The 22,849-nt window shown below is 47.2% G+C and overlaps 1 protein-coding gene across 2 annotated transcripts in view; it reads left to right on the forward strand.

Annotated features, from left to right (window-relative positions):
• The window catches only part of IL7R (interleukin 7 receptor), a 54,231-nt gene that overhangs the window by 23,909 nt on the left and 7,473 nt on the right, over positions 1–22,849 (forward strand). Inside the window, exons 3-7 of one of the 2 annotated variants that reach the window (XM_072134931.1) lie at positions 282–391; positions 12,503–12,648; positions 15,610–15,764; positions 17,197–17,238; positions 17,572–17,743. In XM_072134931.1, the coding sequence (XP_071991032.1) occupies positions 282–391; positions 12,503–12,648; positions 15,610–15,764; positions 17,197–17,238; positions 17,572–17,743 (625 nt within the window). Of the gene's footprint in view, positions 1–281; positions 418–12,502; positions 12,649–15,609; positions 15,765–17,196; positions 17,239–17,571; positions 17,744–22,849 lie in introns of both variants that reach the window. The other variant, XM_072134923.1, reaches the window with a different exon arrangement.

Consider the following 22,849-nt stretch of genomic DNA (forward strand, 5'->3'; position numbering starts at 1 on the left):
TATAATTGTAGATCCAGACAATTTTTTTTTTTTGTCCCAGTGAAAATTGAAGTTTCAAAATTTTTTGCTGTAATGGGACCAAGGATTATCAATAAAGCTTCATAACAGACACATTACAGCTGATCAGTGCATCCTGGGACTAAAGTAACATCCAGAGAGGTCACAGTGGGCAGAGGGGTCCGTCTTTAACTAGGGGTCGTCTGTAAGTCAGGTGTCCTTAAGTAGGGAACCGTCTGTATTATTTGTTACATCTTTATCTAATTTTATTTTTCATGTTGAAGATGATGAGGAGTCTGAAAATCAAGAGCAACTGGACTATGACTGTTTTTCCAAGATTCGTATTGAGCAAAGCTTCCTTTTCTGCAATGTTCCACAGTTACCTCTCAGGAAGGTGAAGAATATACGTTTTCAAGTTCAGTAAGTCCTTAATGTATAATACCTCATCTTCTCCTAATGGCGCCATGAGACACTGGTTACATCTGGTAGAAACAGTCATGGACCAGTCGCAGCAGCCATGTCCACCTCACTTAGCAATGAGCACCGGATAAAGTAAGTTGTAGGCCCAAGGCTTTTCCCCAAATTTAGGATTGTGGCCTACATTGAGCTACATCAAGTCTTTTAATATAGGAGGAGACGGCTCCTCTATCAATCTAGTGGCATCATCTCTGTGAGCTCCCTCACAGGTACATAGTGGGGCTCAACTACTTACCAGGTCCTGCGCAGTTCACAAAAGTGCATTGTCCGATGATAATGCTCTGTGCCGCGATTCACTAAGATCGTGCGCCCGATATCCTGCATGTGTCGCTTCCCCGCTCAGGTCCGACAGAGTTCACCTTCTTCTTCCTGGTGCATGTAAGTGCATTGTCTTTCGACACAATTTGAATCTTAAATCCGATGCTCAGTCCGAATCAGTCGGATCGTACGGCCCGCCCCGATTCCTGTTGGATGGTTGCAGCGCAGCTGCAGCAAAATCCGATCGCGTGCGCCACAATCCCAGCGCAGACACCTGTTAAATACCTGACAAAGCTGTGCAAACGTAAACAGTCCGTCGAAAGTGCTTTCCGTGACCCTTAGTAAATAAGCCCCTATATGTTTGACTTCCATCTCTTTCAGCCATATACTTTATACAAATACTGATCAATTCCGACCTTATAGTCTTAATTCTTAACAAACCACTAAATAATATTAACCTTCAGCCTCTATATCACTCCGCAAAAAACAAATTCAAGAAGAGACCCCCGAACCCCATAAACATACACTATTACATTCTTCAGGCCAAATACAGTCCTCAGGCACAGATTTTTTAGTAAATATCATCCCCACTTCCAATTTTACCATACATGACTGCATTAGGCAGTGTCTAATAGGTCAGCGAGAGGCTTAATAACATACAGTACATACTGTACTGTGCAGAATACTTTGCAGGTATTAAGAGATCACAAGTTAAAGCCTCTTTTGGTAAAAATATATAGTGCAAAAATATGATTAAAAAAAAATTTAATTTAGGATGCAGTGACCTGGACATGCCCAGTATACATCTGGCAGTCTGTCACTATATGTTTGGTCACCTGCATAGCTTAAACCCCTGTTTTCTCATATATGTATTCCCTTACCTAGTCTTTCATGCATCTTCTGTAAGCACATGTGAAGGTATAGGCCCAAGCCTAGTGTGGGAGTAGTTCATTCTCCATTTTAGATTTCCATGTGGTTTGTATAATTGTATTATATCACTTAGCCCATCTTGTGGTAAATATTGCTAATTGCATCTGCCATTGACACTAATGTTAGTGCCCTCCCTTCTATATTACGCAATATTACTGTAATATTACATCATCTGCACATGGTCAAGCTGTGGGAGTGGATCTTCTGAATCACCTGACCTCCAGGGCCAGTCAAGGCTTTGATTGCTCTGGAAGGAGGAGTCCCAGGAGCAGCCCTCTGGATAGAGGGTCTGTAACCCTGTAGTTTTAGGGAGACACACTTCGGTGTGTGCAGTGTGGAGACACACTTCAGTGTGTGGTCAAGTAGGTCTGTGAGGAGAAAGAGCCATAGGCCATATCCTTTGCAAGCCTGTTCATCACCTGTTTACCCAAGTTAGCAGGGATTACTACGTGCATCCTCTTTAACCGTCTGTGGGACAATACATAATATATATACAGAGCCCATAGCAAGCTGTCTTGGAAGTTTGAGGGTCATCCCGCCAGCAGCGCCAAAGTTTGTTCGTATTTAAGCACGTACCCTGTCTAATAGGAAGTAAAGTCATTGGGAGCAGGTATTCTACTCAGCTCAAGCAAGCATAGTTATTGCTAGTCCAAGCCTCTGTGAAAAGACTCCGCTCATCTGCTTCAGAAGACCACTTACCATCAGCTACACCATCCAAAACGACTGTGATCTGGATTTCTCGTGTCCTGCCAATAAAGAGCAACGGTTACCCCCGAGACTGGGCGTCTGAAGTCTTCATTGCTACAGGTACCTACGTGGGGGCGGGTAATCGGGACACACAAGGAGTGTGAGTGCCACCTGGGATTGGGGCCCATATATTCCCTCGGATATAGACTACCACCGTGTGACACCTTAAAGGCCCAGCACCCCAAATACAATCCCGGGTCACCACATGTTCTTTTTGGCGTCCCCGAACAGGATCAGCCCAGTGCGCCTAAGAGCCACAATAAAGACTTCCGATTAATCGGTGGCGTCACGAAAAATTGTTAAAGAGACATTACAAGTCATCTAAAATCATTACTGTGCTTGTGAAAAAGTGAGGGTGCCGTCCCTTTGAGATTGAGACTGCATCACTTTAAATCTGTGTGGTGTGAATTGCAAGCATCTCCTATTGCGGATTACAATTGCTCACTGTGGATTACAATTGCCTATTGTGGAATACAATTGCTTATCTTCTGAACTGCAAGCATCCCCTATTGTGGATTCCAGTTGCCATTGTTGTGGATTACAGTTGTTGCTGCCGCTGTGCATCTTCTATTGTGGACTGCAAAAGTACCTATAATTGTGTGAAGCAAAGGATTGTGCTGCTGTGTTACTGTGTGACTATCTACTGCCATTGTTCATTGTGCTGCTGCCAGAAGAGCATACAAGAGGTTAATTGTCTCCCCCAGCAGCTCTGCACTGTAGCTCCGCCCACCTGCATCGTGTTCAGGTCCTCCTCTCTTCATTCCTGCAAAGTGGAACTATTCTGTGTTGTTCCTGTACTAAAGGGGAAGGATTTCTTAGCTGCACCACATACAGTTGCTAGGCACTGCCATCTTGCACAGAGTACCAGACCCTCAGCTCTGTCACCACTGCTGCATTGCTCCATTCTACTGTTCTCCTATCATTCAGTCTGCAGCTCCAGTTGTTTTCTTCAGCCTGTTTGTGCCTGCATTTTCTAGTGATTGCTGCTGTGAGCGCAGCACCTGTCATTACAGCTATACAGATAAGTGCAACTCTTCGTTTTTCAGCAGTGTTATATAAAGGAAAGGAAGTTATATATTTAGAGACTGTGTTTTGCATAAGATAATTTTTCTTAAAGCGACAGCAGCCATATTTTCCTTAAAGAGACAGTACATTAATTTTTGCAAAAATGTCTACATCTTCTCAAAAGGATCAGGCTTGCCCTAGCAGCCCTGCATCTTCATCTGCTACTGCTCCTACACCACAGGTTACAGCTGCTGCACCTGTTCCAGCCCCTGTTATAGCAACAGGAATGCCTTTCTTCATAGGAACCTCTAATCTCCCAAGTTACAGAGGGGATCCTCATACCATTGATGCATTTAAAGAAAAGATATTGCGTACCATTGAACTTGTGTCACTTTCTCCCAATCAGCAGGTACAGCTTCTAATAGGGCAACTTGATGGTCCTGCTGCAGAGGAAGTCCGTTCCTGGCCATCTACAGAAAAGACCAGTGTTGACCAGATTCTCAATCTTCTCAAGAAGGAATTTGAGGTCCAATCACCAACTGAGGTTCGTCTTAAATTTTACGACCGACGTCAGAAACCTGGAGAAACGCTCAGAGAATATGCCCTCGCCCTCCAGGCTGCATACAGATCTTTGTGCCAAGTAGATACCATTGATCCTGTTGCTGCTCAAAGCATGATCACTGATAGATTTATAGAAGGCGTTGATTCCAGGCTAATACAGAGCCAACTCCGCATGCTGGCAGCCCAGAACCCAACCATGTCCTTTCTAGACTTTAAGACTTTAGCCTTACGAGTAGTAGGAACTGACTCACCCTGTGCTAGTTATACTTCTGCCACTAATTCTCCAGACCTGGCTGGTGGAATTTCTACTGCATCCCTACTACCTCCTGTTTTACCTATGCAGGCCACTCAGACTGTCCAGTCAACCCCTGTTACTACACCTAATACCACTGATGTACTTGCCCAAGTTGTTGACTCTCTGTGTCAAGCCTTAAAGGAGATAAAGGTTCAGCCCTCATCCCGTGAGTCATCTTTAGCCAGGACATTGTCTCCAGAACCACGTCCTAATCACCCGAGACCTGATAGGCTCCCTCCTGAAAGGTCTCCACGACATGAACCTCCTTATTGTACTTACTGTGAACGTCCTGGGCATTACAAATACCAATGTTACCAGTTAAACGGGCCACTCCCGAGGCCAAGGGCCGCCCCTCGGGTAGTGAATCCAAGGGCCCAGAGGGACAATCGCAATGGATTTCAAAGTTCATCTCGAAATGCCCGTACATAACTATTTGTATAGATGGTGTACCCTTAGAAGCCTTAGTGGACACTGGTTCACAAGTCACTACCATTGAGCGACAGACATTTGAAAAGTATTGGGACTCTGACATTCTAAATCCTGTGGGTAAAGCCAAGTTACGTTTAATAGCAAGTAATGGTCAACCTATTTCCCAGCTAGGCTACTGGGAACCCACCATTCGTATTGGTGATCGTCAGTTACCAGGTCAAGGTGTAATTGTTACTGAGGCTCAGGGAGATACAACAGCAGTAGTGTTAGGCATGAATGTGATGCGCCATGTTTTTACTGAATTACTAGCTGCTTTGCACGCTTCCCTCCCTTCTGCATCTTCCCATTACAGACAAGCAGTTCAGCGGACCATTAAAGTGCTCTGTGCCCAGCAGAAGTTCGCCAATCGCAAAGGTGAAATTTGCCGTGTCCGTATCCAGGATGTGAGACCAGTAACCCTAACTCCAAACAGCGAAACACTAGTCTGGTGTCGAGCTCGTCCAGGGATAGATAATGCAGATTATGAAGCTCTTCTTGATCCCATCCAAATTGAAGGACAGCCACTGGTAAAAGCTGCCAGAAGTATCGTCACGGTCTCAAACGGTAGAGTACCGGTACGGCTAGTGAACCTCAGCGATGCACCTGTAGACTTGTACAAATTCAATTCAGTTGCTCAACTATATCACCTGGATCCAGAAGACATCCTGGATGAAGAAAATCTTGCGCACCAAAAGTCAATTAAAACCACCCCCAAAGGTAACCACAAACCAACTACCTTTTGGTGGAACGAACTCAATGTTGGAGATGCGAACACTCCTATTGAAGATATTAATGGTGTCATCAAAGTCGCTAAGCGACATAGTGAAGCTTTCAGCAAGCATCCACTGGACTTTGGGAAGACTAATTTGATTCAACACAAGATCAATACAGGTGATCATCCTCCTATTAAGGAAAGGCACCGTCCCATACCTCCTGCCAACTACCAGCAAGTAAAGAAACTGATTAAGGAGATGAAAGACACCAAAGTCATTCAAGAAAGTCAAAGTCCTTGGGCTGCACCCATCGTCTTAGTGAAGAAGAAGGATGGCAACATCAGATTCTGCGTTGACTACAGAAAACTGAATAATGTCACCCACAAGGATGCCTATCCTCTTCCCAGGATTGAAGAATCCATCACTGCTCTTGGCTCAGCTGCATACTTCTCCACTCTGGACCTAACCAGCGGTTACTGGCAAGTACCCATGGCTCCTGAGGATAGGGAGAAGACAGCTTTCACTACTCCAATGGGACTCTATGAGTTCAATGGCATGCCATTCGGATTGTGCAACGCCCCAGCAACATTCCAGAGACTTATGGAAAGATGTCTAGGCCACATTAATTTCCAGAGCGTCCTGCTGTATCTTGACGATGTCATTGTTTATTCTCGCACATATGAAGATCACTTAAATCATCTAACCGAAGTGTTCCAAGTGCTCATTGAACATGGTCTGAAGATCAAGCCGTCTAAATGTCACCTTCTAAAACCAAAGGTCAGTTACTTGGGTCATGTCGTCAGTGCTGAAGGAATACAGCCTGATCCAGAAAAGATTTCTGCTGTGAAAAATTGGGACACCCCAAGAACTGTGAAGGAAGTCAGAAGTTTCCTAGGATTTGCGGGCTACTACCGCCGCTTTATACCTAACTTTGCCCAAGTAGCAGAACCACTCACCGAACTTCTACGTGGTTGTCCTAGAGAAAATTATAACCGAAAATTTCCTATTGATTGGTCTGAGAGACAAGAAGCTGCATTCCAGACTTTGAAAGCCCTGCTGACCTCTCCTCCAATTCTAGCGTACCCTGACTACAGCCATCCTTTCCGTCTCTACACGGATGCCAGCTATCAAGGCTTAGGAGCTGTATTGTCACAAGTCCAAGACGACAAAGAGAGAGTCATCGCTTATGCCAGCCGAAGCTTGAGAGGTGCCGAGAAGAACGATAACAATTACAGTTCGTTCAAGTTAGAGCTACTAGCTCTTGTGTGGGCCGTTACCGAGAAGTTCAAAGATTACCTCGCAGCCACACCATTCACCGTTTACACGGACAACAACCCTCTCGCTCACCTTAATACTGCACGGCTAGGTGCACTTGAACAAAGATGGGCTTCCAGATTAGCAAATTATTGCTTTGATATCAAATACCGCAGTGGTAAAACCAACATCAATGCAGATGTATTATCCCGTTTGCCCATAGGAGAAGAACCTCCTGATGAAGAAGACATGTGGGAAGACGTTGAGATGCCTCCCTTCTATCAAAGGTTTGCTATGCAGAATGTTATTGCTGCTACCCAGACTGATAAAGGTCCTCAACAGAAACATGATTCACTTCAAGATCCATCTAGATGGCAAACTCTCCAGAATGAATCTCGAGTTTTAGGTGAGATCTATGATTTCTTAACTACCGGAAGAACACCTGTCAGACTCAGAAGACAGTATCCAGATACTGAACTCAAGCGTCTATGGAGACAGCGAAAAAGGCTCTTCATTCAAAAGGGCCTCATCATACGTACTACCTTGGATCCTGTCTCAGGAGAGAGAATACACCAAATTCTCATTCCCAGAAGAGATGCAAAAATTGTGCTTGACGCTTATCATGACCAATCAGGACATTTTGGCGTACACAAAACGGAAGCTACCATACGCCAGCGCTTCTACTGGATTGGAATGCGAGCAGATATTGAAAACTGGTGCAGCGAATGCCCAGCTTGCAACCTGACTAAAGCCGGAAAGAAGGAGGCTAGAGCGCCATTGCATCCAATCAACTCTCACCGACCAAATGAGCTAGTTGCTCTGGATCATGTGAAACTGGCACCTACACGTTCAGGATATACTTATGCTCTCACTATGGTGGACCACTACTCTAAGTGGGTCGCAGTTGTTCCAGTGAAAGATATTACCGCTCGCACTACAGCTGCCGTCTTTTATCGTGAGTACGTGAGACATTATGGTTGCCCTGAAGCAGTCCTAACAGATCGTGGACCTGCCTTCGAATCACAACTCTTCCAAGAGCTTTGCCAATTCCATGAGTGTAAGAAGCTACGTACAACAGCTTATCATCCACAAGGGAATGGACTTTGTGAAAAAATAAACCAAGTGTTCATCAACATGCTGAGAACTGCATCAGTAACCAAACAAGCAGAATGGCCACAACTCCTAGATGAACTAGTGGAGATTTACAATAACACCATTCATTGTTCAACAGGCTACTCGCCATATTACCTTATGTTTGGTCGCCAAGGTCAACTCCCTAAGGATCGAGCTTTAGGAATTCAAGTACCTGATGTGATTAATCCCTTACCTAGGACCAACTGGGTCTCTGAACATCAACGTCGCATCCAGGAAGCAAAAGAAATAGTTGATCACAGGATGAATGAAGCTCATCGTAGGCAAGAAGAGTGTTATAACCTAAGAGCCAATGCCACACCACTACAAGTGGGAGATAAAGTATGGTTACGAAAATACCATCGCTCAGACAAACTTGACTCACTCTGGGAACAAGAACCCTACACTGTCACAAGTATCCCATACCCTGATTCAGATGTCTACGAGGTCAAGAAGCCGGGAATGGCTCCTCAAACAGTTCACAGGAATCGCATGAAACTCTGCACTAAAGAAGACCTTATGGTTATGTCTTCTCCTCCACAACCAGTCATGCCGGTCTACACACCAACTCCTGTAACTGAGACACCACCAAGACAGCCCACTGTGGAAGAATCAATCAATAACTCTCCATTCATAATTCCAGGCTGTTATCAATGGGTACCAGTTCCTTTTCAAGCTCCTGTACAAGTTCCAGTTCAAGTTCCTGCTTCAATTGCTTCTCCTGTTCCTGTACCAGCATCAGAAGAACTACCTCATCACCAAATTCCAGATTCTGAGGAAAGTCAAGTGCTGAGGCGTTCAGAGCGAAGTACTAAAGGAACTCCTCCTGTCCGTTACAGAGAATAAAGAACTATATCCTTTACATGTATATATAATGTTTTGCTTGTATACATATATTACTGTTTATCTAACTAGATAGTTAGCTAGTTTGCAACGGTTTAAGTCTCGAGTACCTGGTTAACTACCATGCATATTGTTTCTGGTTAACTTGCATATTAATACAGTCTATGGACTACTAAGGACTGTGTCTGTTCTCAAAAGTGCCTTTTACCAGAGCCTTCCCATGGACAATGCCTAATTGCTAAAAGAGACTCTACCTAAAGTGCACTATATCTACTGTTCATATTGTTTTGCGCATTTTCATTGTTATTTTCATGTGTTATTGCATTGCTCTATGATATATTTTCCAGATCATTCTAACTTTACATTGTCATTGTATTTCAGGTGCTACCCCACCTAAACATGTGCATTTCCTCCTCATATAGACGCCGAGGACGGCTTATTTTCAGTGAGGGTGTTTGCAGTGACCTGGACATGCCCAGTATACATCTGGCAGTCTGTCACTATATGTTTGGTCACCTGCATAGCTTAAACCCCTGTTTTCTCATATATGTATTCCCTTACCTAGTCTTTCATGCATCTTCTGTAAGCACATGTGAAGGTATAGGCCCAAGCCTAGTGTGGGAGTAGTTCATTCTCCATTTTAGATTTCCATGTGGTTTGTATAATTGTATTATATCACTTAGCCCATCTTGTGGTAAATATTGCTAATTGCATCTGCCATTGACACTAATGTTAGTGCCCTCCCTTCTATATTACGCAATATTACTGTAATATTACATCATCTGCACATGGTCAAGCTGTGGGAGTGGATCTTCTGAATCACCTGACCTCCAGGGCCAGTCAAGGCTTTGATTGCTCTGGAAGGAGGAGTCCCAGGAGCAGCCCTCTGGATAGAGGGTCTGTAACCCTGTAGTTTTAGGGAGACACACTTCGGTGTGTGCAGTGTGGAGACACACTTCAGTGTGTGGTCAAGTAGGTCTGTGAGGAGAAAGAGCCATAGGCCATATCCTTTGCAAGCCTGTTCATCACCTGTTTACCCAAGTTAGCAGGGATTACTACGTGCATCCTCTTTAACCGTCTGTGGGACAATACATAATATATATACAGAGCCCATAGCAAGCTGTCTTGGAAGTTTGAGGGTCATCCCGCCAGCAGCGCCAAAGTTTGTTCGTATTTAAGCACGTACCCTGTCTAATAGGAAGTAAAGTCATTGGGAGCAGGTATTCTACTCAGCTCAAGCAAGCATAGTTATTGCTAGTCCAAGCCTCTGTGAAAAGACTCCGCTCATCTGCTTCAGAAGACCACTTACCATCAGCTACACCATCCAAAACGACTGTGATCTGGATTTCTCGTGTCCTGCCAATAAAGAGCAACGGTTACCCCCGAGACTGGGCGTCTGAAGTCTTCATTGCTACAGGTACCTACGTGGGGGCGGGTAATCGGGACACACAAGGAGTGTGAGTGCCACCTGGGATTGGGGCCCATATATTCCCTCGGATATAGACTACCACCGTGTGACACCTTAAAGGCCCAGCACCCCAAATACAATCCCGGGTCACCACAAGGACATCAAAACAAAAATTTATTTAAAAACCCTAGCTCATCCTGCAAAAAAATGAGCCCTCACAAACCTCCATCAACAGAATGAAAACTCTAGATTGGGAAGACAGGTAGATGGAAACAATTTTATGACGGTTATTGTAGTGGGGCAATGTGTTTTCATAAAGTGGGAGAAGTAGGATATGGCTCCTAGGCCAGAGGTGTAGATGTAAAAGAGCAGGGGTCCTAGGCCAGAGGTGTAGATGGAGAAGAGTAGGTGTCCTAGGCCAGAGGTGTAGATGGAGGAGAGTAGGGGTCCTAGGCCAGAGGTGTAGATGGAGGAGAGTAGGGGTCCTAGGCTAGAGGTGTAGATGGAGGAGAGTAGGGGTCCTAGGCCAGAGGTGTAGATGGAGGAGAGTAGGGGTCCTAGGCCAGAGGTGTAGATGTAAAAGAGCAGGGGTCCTAGGCCAGAGGTGTAGATGGAGGAGAGTAGGGGTCCTAGGCCAGAGGTGTAGATGGAGGAGAGTAGGGGTCCTAGGCCAGAGGTGTAGATGGAGGAGAGTAGGGGTCCTAGGCTAGAGGTGTAGATGGAGGAGAGTAGGGGTCCTAGGCCAGAGGTGTAGATGGAGGAGAGTAGGGGTCCTAGGCTAGAGGTGTAGATGGAGGAGAGTAGGGGTCCTAGGCCAGAGGTGTAGATGGAGGAGAGTAGGGGTCCTAGGCCAGAGGTGTAGATGGAGAGAAATAGGGGTCCTACCCCAGAGGTGTAGATGGAGGAGAGTAGGGGTCCTAGGCCAGAGGTGTAGATGGAGAAGAGTAGGGGTCCTAGGCCAGAGGTGTAGATGGAGAAGAGTAGGGGTCCTAGGCCAGAGGTGTAGATGGAGGAGAGTAGGGGTCCTACCCCAGAGGTGTAGATGGAGAGAAATAGGGGATCCTAGGCCAGAGGTGTAGATGGAGAGAAATAGGGGGTGCTAGGCTAGAGGTGTAGATGGAGAAGAGTAGGGGTCCTAGGCCAGGGGTGTAGATGGAGAAGAGTAGGTGTCCTAGGCCAGGGGTGTAGATGGAGAAGAGTAGGGGTCCTAGGCCAGGGGTGTAGATGGAGAAGAGTAGGTGTCCTAGGCCAGGGGTGTAGATGGAGAAGAGTAGGGGTCCTAGGCCAGAGGTGTAGATGGAGAAGAGTAGGGGTCCTAGGCCAGAGGTGTAGATGGAGAGAAATAGGGGTGCTAGGCCTGAGGTGTAGCTGGAGAAGAGTAGGTGTCCTAGGCCAGAGGTGTAGATGGAGAAGAGTAGGGGTCCTAGGCCAGAGGTGTTGATGGAGAGAAATAGGGGTCCTAGGCCAGAGGTGTAGCTGGAGAAGAGTAGGGGTCCTAGGCCAGAGGTGTAGATGGAGAAGAGTAGGGGTCCTAGGCCAGAGGTGTTGATGGAGAGAAATAGGGGTCCTAGGCCAGAGGTGTAGCTGGAGAAGAGTAGGTGTCCTAGGCCTGAGGTGTAGATGGAGAAGAGTGGGGGTCCTAGGCCAAAGGTGTACATGAATAGAAGTAGGAGGGATGTTCAGATGTGGATATAACAGGCGGTCCGGGCAGCTGCTGATGGGGCAGGGTGGCCGGGCAGCCACGGATAGAACAGACAGGCCAAGCAGATGCGGAAGGAACCACGGAGAACGGCAGTCGACGAGATGCACGGGGCAGATGGCCACTGTTGGAACCTTCGGCGGCGAATGAAGAGGGTGGGCTGGGTGCCCGCAAATGAAGAAGGCGAGTCAGGCAGCCACAGTTGAGGTGAACGGACAGGGACAGAGAACTGGCACAGGGGCTCATACTACTGCACAAGGGCGCTACCATCGCCCCAGTCCGCAGGGAGGGATGGGACTGAGAAAATAGCATTTATAAATTTCGTCTCCACCATCCATCCTGGGCCCCTGTGCCACACGGGCCCCGTAGCAGCCGCTACGGCTGTTATTATGCCACTGCCTGTCATGATAATTAGTGGATAACCAGTGCACCACGATTTAACACGTTCTTTTGCCCACATATATTTTTTAGGGGAACTAATATTTCTCTCCAGGCCAGGTTCATGAGTCATGAAGGAAAAGCCACGTCAAAGAAATGCTATTTATTTTTACTCTTGTCAGATTCCAGTTGTTTCTGTGACCATTGGGATTTTTACTTTCTTAAATGAGAGGACCAATAATTTCCCCCCCGGGTGTATGTACATAAAGGAGGTTAAAGAAAGAGCAGGACATAAAGGTCTGAAATACAAATGAATCATTTTCTCTCTTGTTTCATAGAGACAAAGATGATAACATAATCTCACAGTCCTGGAGGGAAGGCGGACACTTTGCATTCGCTCTGTTTTTGGAAACCTATAATGTTTGTATTGTCTGGGGCCGCTCCAAACCAACACAGTGCAAAGATTTCGATGTGACGAAAATAGGTAAGATGACGATGCTACCAGGGGCGGTGCTGAAGGGAGGTCATAGGTTACAGCACATTGGGGCTCATTTACTAAGGGTCCGAATGCGCACTTTCGTCGGGTTTCCCGAATATTTCAGTTTTGCACTGAATTGCCCTGGGATTTTGGCGCACGCGCTTGGATTGTGGCACATCGGCGCCGGCTTTCACTTGATAGAAATCGGAGGGCGTGGCCGTCGGAAAACCCAACGAATTTGGAAAAAACGCGGAATTTAAAAAAGAATTTGTGTTGCCATATCAGCACTCACATGCATCGGGAAGAAGCAGGTGAACTCTGGCGGACCTCGGCGCAGCAGCGACACCTGGTGGATATCGGGCGCACGGACCTTAGTGGATCCCGGCAGACCCGAATCCTCGTCTGACAACTCACCACGGGATCGCGACTGGACCGGGTAAGTAAATGTGCCCCATTATCTTAATATTGAGAGTAGTGTATGTTTGGGGGTCAAATTTAATATACACAAACTATGCTGATGTGCTTAGCTCACAGAGCATTGCCTATACTGGATACAATTGTTTCCACTTCTCAGCTGAGAGCAGGACTAGCTATGTACAGGATCACTGCCTCTGAATGGAGACAATTGTATCCAGTCTAGACAATGCTCTGTGGGCTAAACAACGTGGACTCCAGATAATAATAATTTTTATATAGCGCCATCAAATTCCGTAGCTTTACAAATTATAGGGGACATATACAAATAAAAGAAGATATTACAGAGTTATAACACTCATATGAAACAAAAGGAGTGGGAGGATGAGGGGGTGACACAAGAGCTTACAGTCTATGAGGATGAGGGGGTGACACAAGAGCTTACAGTCTATGAGGATGAGGGGGTGACACAAGAGCTTACAGTCTATGAGGATGAGGGGGTGATACAAGAGCTTACAGTCTATGAGGATGAGGGGGTGACACAAGAGCTTACAGTCTATGAGGATGAGGGGGTGACACAAGAGCTTACAGTCTATGAGGATGAGGGGGTGACACAAGAGCTTACAGTCTATGAGGATGAGGGGGTGACACAAGAGCGTACAGTCTATGAGGATGAGGGGGTGACACAAGAGCTTACAGTCTATGAGGATGAGGGGGTGACACAAGAGCTTACAGTCTATGAGGATGAGGGGGTGATACAAGAGCTTACAGTCTATGAGGATGAGGGGGTGACACAAGAGCTTACAGTCTATGAGGATGAGGGGGTGACACAAGAGCTTACAGTCTATGAGGATGAGGGGGTGACACAAGAGCTTACAGTCCATGAGGATGAGGTGGTGACACAAGAGCTTACAGTCTATAACAGTGATGGTGAACCTTTTAGTGGTCGAGTGCCCAAACTGCAACCCCAAACCCCCCTTATTTATCGTGAGGTGCCAACCAAAAATTAAAGCAGTAACTTATTTCTCCTTGTTCAACAACTTTCAATTACATTGGCCTCCGGAGGACAGCAACACAGTAGAAAGATGGAAAATTTTCATCATTTTAGCTTCTTTCCAGTGTCCCTCTGTACAGAGAAAATTTCTTTGAGTCCTGTCTGGTGTGCTGGGGCGATGGCCCGGGTGCCCACAGAAAGGGCTCTGAGTGCCGCCTCTGGCACCAGTGCCATAGGTTCGCCACCACTGGTCTATGAGGATGAGGGGGTGACACAAGAGCTTACAGTCTATGAGGATGAGGAGGTGACACAAGAGCTTACAGTCTATGAGGATGAGGGGGGTGACACAAGAGCTTACAGTCTATGAGGATGAGGGGGTGACACAAGAGCTTACAGTCTATGAGGATGAGGGGGTGACACAAGAGCTTACAGTCTATGAGGATGAGGGGGTGACACAAGAGCTTACAGTCTATGAGGATGAGGGGGTGACACAAGAGCTTGCAGTCTATGAGGATGAGGGGTGACACAAGAACTTAAAGTCTATGAGGATGAGGAGGTGACACAAGAGCTTACAGTCTATGAGGATGAGGAGGTGACACAAGAGCTTACAGTCTATGAGGATGAGGAGGTGACACAAGAGCTTACAGTCTATGAGGATGAGGGGGTGACACAAGAGCTTACAGTCTATGAGAATGAGGGGTGACACAAGAGCTTACAGTCTATGAGGATGAGGGGGTGACACAAGAGCTTACAGTCTATGAGGATGAGGGGTGACACAAGAGCTTACAGTCTATGAGGATGAGGGGGTGACACAAGAGCTTACAGTCTATGAGGATGAGGAGGTGACACAAGAGCTTACAGTCTATGAGGTTGAGGGAGTGATGCAAGAGCTTACAGTCTATGAGGATGAGGGGGTGACACAAGAGCTTACAGTCTATGAGGATGAGGGGGTGACACAGGAGCTTACAGTCTATGAGGATGAGGGGGGCACAAGAGCTTACAGTCTATGAGGATGAGGGGGTTACACAAGAGCTTACAGTCTATGAGGATGAGGCGGTGACACAAGAGCTTACAGTCTATGAGGATGAGGGGGTGACACAAGAGCTTACAGTCTATGAGGTTGAGGGAGTGATGCAAGAGCTTACAGTCTATGAGGATGAGGAGGTGACACAAGAGCTTACAGTCTATGAGGTTGAGGGAGTGATGCAAGAGCTTACAGTCTATGAGGATGAGGGGGTGACACAAGAGCTTACAGTCTATGAGGATGAGGGGGTGACACAGGAGCTTACAGTCTATGAGGATGAGGGGGGCACAAGAGCTTACAGTCTATGAGGATGAGGGGGTTACACAAGAGCTTACAGTCTATGAGGATGAGGCGGTGACACAGGAGCTTACAGTCTATGAGGATGAGGGGGACACATGAGGTATAAGAGCTTGTATAAGGTTCTTTATATGGAACAGAATAAAATAATGTAATAAGTTAAAATGCTGCAGCCGCATCTTATATACATTAGAGATACTTCTGCTTCTATGTGAGATTTTGGTTTTTCTTTTTCCAGTAATTCCAGACAGTCCTAACAATGTAACATGTAGCTACAGTGCAGATTCCAAGGAATATGTCTTTACCATTGCTGTGCCATATAAAGGAAATGACTATCTGTTGGGCAAAATGAACCATGAACTTGTTCTGCGCAAGGAAGGAAGATCATGGCCGGTAAGTGGAGCCCACATAAGTTTATTCACAAAGTGATGCACTTTACAGTGATAATGCACACAGTGATGTCATAGTACAGGGATAATACACACAGTGATGTCACAGTACAGAAATAATACACACAGTGATGTCACAGTACAGGGATAATACGCACAGTGATGTCACAGTACAGGGATAATACGCACAGTGATGTCATAGTACAGGGATAATACACACAGTGATGTCACAGTACAGAAATAATACACACAGTGATGTCACAGTACAGGGATAATACGCACAGTGATGTCATAGTACAGGGATAATACACACAGTGATGTCACAGTACAGAAATAATACACACAGTGATGTCACAGTACAGGGATAATACGCACAGTGATGTCACAGTACAGGGATAATACACACAGTAATGTCACAGTACAGGGATAATACACACAGTGATGTCACAGTACAGGGATAATACACGCACTGATGTCACAGTATAGAGATAATACACACAGTGATGTCACAGTACAGGGATAATACACACAGTGATGTCACAGTACAGGGATAATACACACAGCGATGTCACAGTACAGGGGTAATACACACAGTGATGTCACAGTACAGAAATAATACACACAGTGATGTCACAGTACAGGGATAATACGCACAGTGATGTCACAGTACAGGGATAATACACACAGTAATGTCACAGTACAGGGATAATACACACAGTGATGTCACAGTACAGGGATAATACACGCAGTGATGTCACAGTATAGAGATAATACACACAGTGATGTCACAGTACAGGGATAATACACACAGTGATGTCACAGTACAGGGATAATACACACAGCGATGTCACAGTACAGAGATAATACACACAGTGATGTCACAGTACAGAGATAATACACACAGTGATGTCACAGTACAGGGGATAATACACACAGTGATGTCACAGTACAGGGATAATACACGCAGTGATGTCACAGTATAGAGATAATACACACAGTGATGTCACAGTACAGGGATAATACACACAGGGATGTCACAGTACAGGGATAATACACACAGTGATGTCACAGTACAGGGATAATACACACAGCGATGTCACAGTATAGAGATAATACACACAGTGATGTCACAGTACAGAGATAATACACACAGCGATGTCACAGTACAGGGATAATACACACAGTGATGTCACAGTACAGGGATAATACACACAGTGATGTCACAGTACAGGGATAATACACACAGTGATGTCACAGTACAGAGATAATACACACAGTGATGTCACAGTACAGAGATAATACACACAGTGATGTCACAGTACAGGGATAATACACACAGTGATGTCACAGTACAGGGGTAATACACAGTCATGAATGTTGGACAATGATATACTTCAGTCATTTCTTTCTGTGAATTCATATTTCTTATGTTACAGGATTGTAAAGATGAAACCTATACGTCTGGAGACCACAAGATGGTAAGTGGAGGACCCTGCTAACAGATGCACATATCGGAGGGTACTTACTGTATGACCTGGTGTAGCTAATCCAACATGTCACAGGCTGCACAACCCAAAGCCTGTATTCACACATGTGCAGATTTGCGGCAGGTGCAGGGTTTGTTACCAGTGATATCAGTGAAGGTTGACCGTCCATCTTTCTGTAGCCCATTTCTTCCTGGTTTCCCCCTTTATGGAGAATGATCATTACTGGACAAATCTGAAATTTGAAAGAGAAAATGGAAAGGAAGGAAAGTCTTCTTACTACAAGTAGAAGTATCTCCATCATATCGTCGTCTTCTTATCTTCTAGTGTTTTAAGAATATAAAAGACAACCTGTATGTATCAAAGAGAAATCTAGAATATTCTACACGGTATGAGGCTCGAGCTCGATCACTGCCTGTAGGAGGATATTATGATGGAACCTGGAGTCCATGGAGCGCAGTGACCACATTCCAAACCGAGGAAGAGGAGGCGGATGAGGGTAAATAATCTCAGTGATGTCAGATCTCCAATCACAGAAAGTGTAGGGTAGAAAATGGCTTAAAAGTTCCTTGTTGTAATATTCCCACTAGATTTTTTTTATCTTACCTAGGCCTGTGACCAGGACAAAACAATATCCTTTACACCTAGAGGATAGGAGGTTCTACCATCACCATAGACAGGGGGCATCCTCTACACCTAGAGGAGAGGCGGTTCTACCATCACCATAGACAAGGGGCATCCTCTACACCTAGAGGAGAGGAGGTTCTACCATCACCATAGACAGGGGGCATCCTCTACACCTAGAGGAGAGGCGGTTCTACCATCACCATAGACAAGGGGCATCCTCTACACCTAGAGGAGAGGAGGTTCTACCATCACCATAGACAGGGGGCATCCTCTACACCTAGAGGAGAGGCGGTTCTACCATCACCATAGACAGGGGGCATCCTCTACACCTAGAGGAGAGGAGGTTCTACCATCACCATAGACAGGGGGCATCCTCTACACCTAGAGGAGAGGAGGTTCTACCATCACCATAGACAGGGGGCATCCTCTACACCTAAAGGAGAAGAGGTTCTACCATCACCATAGACAGGGGCCATCCTCTACACCTAGAGGAGAGGGGGTTCTACCATCACCATAGACAGGGGGCATTCTCTACACCTAGAGGAGAGGAGGATCTACCATCACCATAGACAGGGGGCATCCTCTACACCTAGAGGAGAGGAGGATCTACCATCACCATAGACAGGGGGCATCCTCTACACCTAAAGGAGAAGAGGTTCTACCATCACCATAGACAGGGGGCATCCTCTACACCTAGAGGAGAGGGGGTTCTACCATCACCATAGACAGGGGGCATTCTCTACACCTAGAGGAGAGGAGGATCTACCATCACCATAGACTGGGGGCATCCTCTACACCTAGAGGAGAGGAGGATCTACCATCACCATAGACAGGGGGCATCCTCTACACCTAAAGGAGAAGAGGTTCTACCATCACCATAGACAGGGGCCATCCTCTACACCTAGAGGAGAGGGGGTTCTACCATCACCATAGACAGGGGGCATTCTCTACACCTAGAGGAGAGGAGGATCTACCATCACCATAGACAGGGGGCATCCTCTACACCTAGAGGAGAGGAGGATCTACCATCACCATAGACAGGGGGCATCCTCTACACCTAAAGGAGAAGAGGTTCTACCATCACCATAGACAGGGGGCATCCTCTACACCTAGAGGAGAGGGGGTTCTACCATCACCATAGACAGGGGGCATTCTCTACACCTAGAGGAGAGGAGGATCTACCATCACCATAGACTGGGGGCATCCTCTACACCTAGAGGAGAGGAGGATCTACCATCACCATAGACAGGGGGCATCCTCTACACCTAAAGGAGAAGAGGTTCTACCATCACCATAGACAGGGGCCATCCTCTACACCTAGAGGAGAGGGGGTTCTACCATCACCATAGACAGGGGGCATTCTCTACACCTAGAGGAGAGGAGGATCTACCATCACCATAGACAGGGGGCATCCTCTACACCTAGAGGAGAGGAGGATCTACCATCACCATAGACAGGGGGCATCCTCTACACCTAGAGGAGAGTGGGTTCTACCATCACCATAGACAGGGGGCATCCTCTACACCTAGAGGAGAGGAGGATCTACCATCACCATAGACAGGGGGCATCCTCTACACCTAGAGGAGAGGAGGTTCTACCATCACCATAGACAGGGGCATCCTCTACACCTAGAGGAGAGGAGGATCTACCATCACCATAGACAGGGGGCATCCTCTACACCTAAAGGAGAAGAGGTTCTACCATCACCATACACAGGGGCCATCCTCTACACCTAGAGGAGAGGGGGTTCTACCATCACCATAGACAGGGGGCATTCTCTACACCTAGAGGAGAGGAGGATCTACCATCACCATAGACAGGGGGCATCCTCTACACCTAGAGGAGAGTGGGTTCTACCATCACCATAGACAGGGGGCATCCTCTACACCTAGAGGAGAGGAGGATCTACCATCACCATAGACAGGGGGCATCCTCTACACCTAGAGGAGAGGAGGATCTACCATCACCATAGACAGGGGGCATCCTCTACACCTAGAGGAGAGGAGGTTCTACCATCACCATAGACAGGGGCATCCTCTACACCTAGAAAGGAGGAGGATCTACCATCACCATAGACAGGGGGCATCCTCTACACCTAGAGGAGAGGAGGATCTACCATCACCATAGACAGGGGGCATCCTCTACACCTAGAGGAGAGGAGGATCTACCATCACCATAGACAGGGGGCATCCTCTACACCTAGAGGAGAGTGGGTTCTACCATCACCATAGACAGGGGGCATCCTCTACACCTAGAGGAGAGGAGGATCTACCATCACCATAGACAGGGGGCATCCTCTATACCTAGAGGAGAGGAGGATCTACCATCACCATAGACAGGGGGCATCCTCTACACCTAGAGGAGAGGAGGTTCTACCATCACCATAGACAGGGGCATCCTCTACACCTAGAGGAGAGGAGGTTCTACCATCACCATAGACAGGGGGCATCCTCTACACCTAGAGGAGAGGAGGTTCTACTATTACCATAGACAGGGGACATCCTCTACACCTAGAAGAGAGGGGATTCTACCATCACCATAGACAGGGGGCATCCTCTACACCTAGAGGAGAGGAGGTTCTACCATCACCATAGAAAGGGGGCATCCTCTACACCTAGAGGAGAGGCGGTTCTACCATCACCATAGACAGGGGGCATCCTCTACACCTAGAGGAGAGGAGGTTCTACCATCACCATAGACAGGGAGCATCCTCTACACCTAGAGGAGAGGCGGCTCTACCATCACCATAGACATCCTCTACACCTAGAGGAGAGGAGGTTCTACCATCACCATAGACAGGGGACATCCTCTACACCTAAAGGAGAGGAGGTTCTACCATCACCATAGACAGGGGGCATCCTCTACACCTAGAGGAGAGGAGGTTCTACCATCACCATAGACAGGGGACATCCTCTACACCTCGAGGAGAGGAGGTTCTACCATCACCATAGACAGGGGGCACCCTCTACACCTAGAGGACAGTTGGTTCTACCATCACCATAGACAGGGGGCATCCTCTACACCTAGAGGAGAGGAGATTCTACCATCACCATATACAGGGGCATCCTTTACACCTAGAGGAGAGGGGGTTCTACCATCACCATAGACAGGGGGCATCCTCTACACCTAGAGGAGAGGAGATTCTACCATCACCATAGACAGGGGGCATCCTCTACACCTAGAGGAGAGGCAGCTCTACCATCACCATAGACAGGGGGTATCCTCTACACCTAGAGGAGAGGTGGTTCTACCATCAACATAGACAGGGGACATCCTCTACACCTAGAGGAGAGAAGGTTCTACCATCACCATAGACAGGGGACATCCTCTGCACCTAGAAGAGAGGAGGTTCTACCATTACCATAAACAGGGGGCATCCTCTGCACCTAGAGGAGAGGAGGTTCTACCATCACCATAGACAGGGGGCATCCTCTATACCTAGAGGAGAGGAGGTTCTACCATCACCATAGACAGGGGACATCCTCTACACCTAGAGGAGAGAAGGTTCTGCCATCACCATAGACAGGGGGCATCCTCTATACCTAGAGGAGAGGAGGTTCTACCATCAACATAGACAGGGGACATCCTCTACACCTAGAGGAGAGAAGGTTCTACCATCAACATAGACAGGGGGCATCCTCTACACCTAGAGGAGAGGAAGTTCTACCATCACCATAGACAGGGGGCATCCTCTACACCTAGAGGAGAGGCGGTTCTACCATCACCATAGACAGGGGGCATGCTTTACACCTAGAGGAGAGGAGGTTCTACCATCACCATAGACAGGGGACATCCTCTACACCTAGAGGAGAGGAGGTTCTACCATCCCCATAGACAGGGGCATCCTCTACACCTAGAGGAGAGGAGGTTTTACCATCACCATAGACAGGGGGCATCCTCTACACCTAGAGGAGAGGCGGTTCTACCATCACCATAGACAGGGGGCATGCTTTACACCTAGAGGAGAGGAGGTTCTACCATCACCATAGACAGGGGACATCCTCTACACCTAGAGGAGAGGAGGTTCTACCATCCCCATAGACAGGGGCATCCTCTACACCTAGAGAAGGGGAAGTTCTACCATCACCATAGACAAGGGACATCCTCTACACCTAGAGGAGAGAAGGTTCTACCATCACCATAGACAGGGGCATCCTCTACACCTAGAGGAGAGGAGGCTCTACCATCACCATAGACAGGGGGCATCCTCTACACCTAGAGGAGAGGAGGTTCTACCATCACCATAGAAAGGGGGCATCCTCTACACCTAGAGGAGAGGAGATTCTACCATCACCGTAGACAGGGGGCATCCTCTACACCTAGAGGAGAGGAGATTCTACCATCACCATAGACAGGGGGCATCCTCTACACCTAGAGGAAAGGAGGTTCTACCATCACCATAGACAGGGAGCATCCTCTACACCTAGAGGAGAGGAGATTCTACCATCACCATAGACAGGGGGCATCCTCTACACCTAGAGGAAAGGAGGTTCTACCATCACCATAGACAGGGGCATCCTCTACGCCTAGAGGAGAGGCAATTCTACCATCACCATAGAAAGGGGACATCCTCTACACCTAGAGGAGAGGTGGTTCTACCATCACCATAGACAGGGGCATCCTCTACACCTGGAGGAGAGGAGGTTCTACCATCACCATAGACAGGAGGCATCCTCTACACCTAGAGGAGAGGAGGTTCTACCATCACCATAGACAGGGGACATCCTCTACACCTAGCAGAGAGAAGGTTCTACCATCACCATAGACAGGGGGCATCCTCTACATCTAGAGGAGAGGGGGTTCTACCATCACCATAGACAGGGGGCATCCTCTACACCTAGAGGAGAGGAGGATCTACCATCACCATAGACAGGGGCATCCTCTACGCCTAGAGGAGAGGCAATTCTACCATCACCATAGACAGGGGGCATCCTCTGCACCTAGAGGAGAGGTGGTTCTACCATCACCATAGACAGGG

The sequence above is a fragment of the Engystomops pustulosus genome, chromosome 1 (genome assembly GCF_040894005.1).
Source record: "Engystomops pustulosus chromosome 1, aEngPut4.maternal, whole genome shotgun sequence".
Classification (NCBI taxonomy): Eukaryota; Metazoa; Chordata; class Amphibia; order Anura; family Leptodactylidae; genus Engystomops; species Engystomops pustulosus.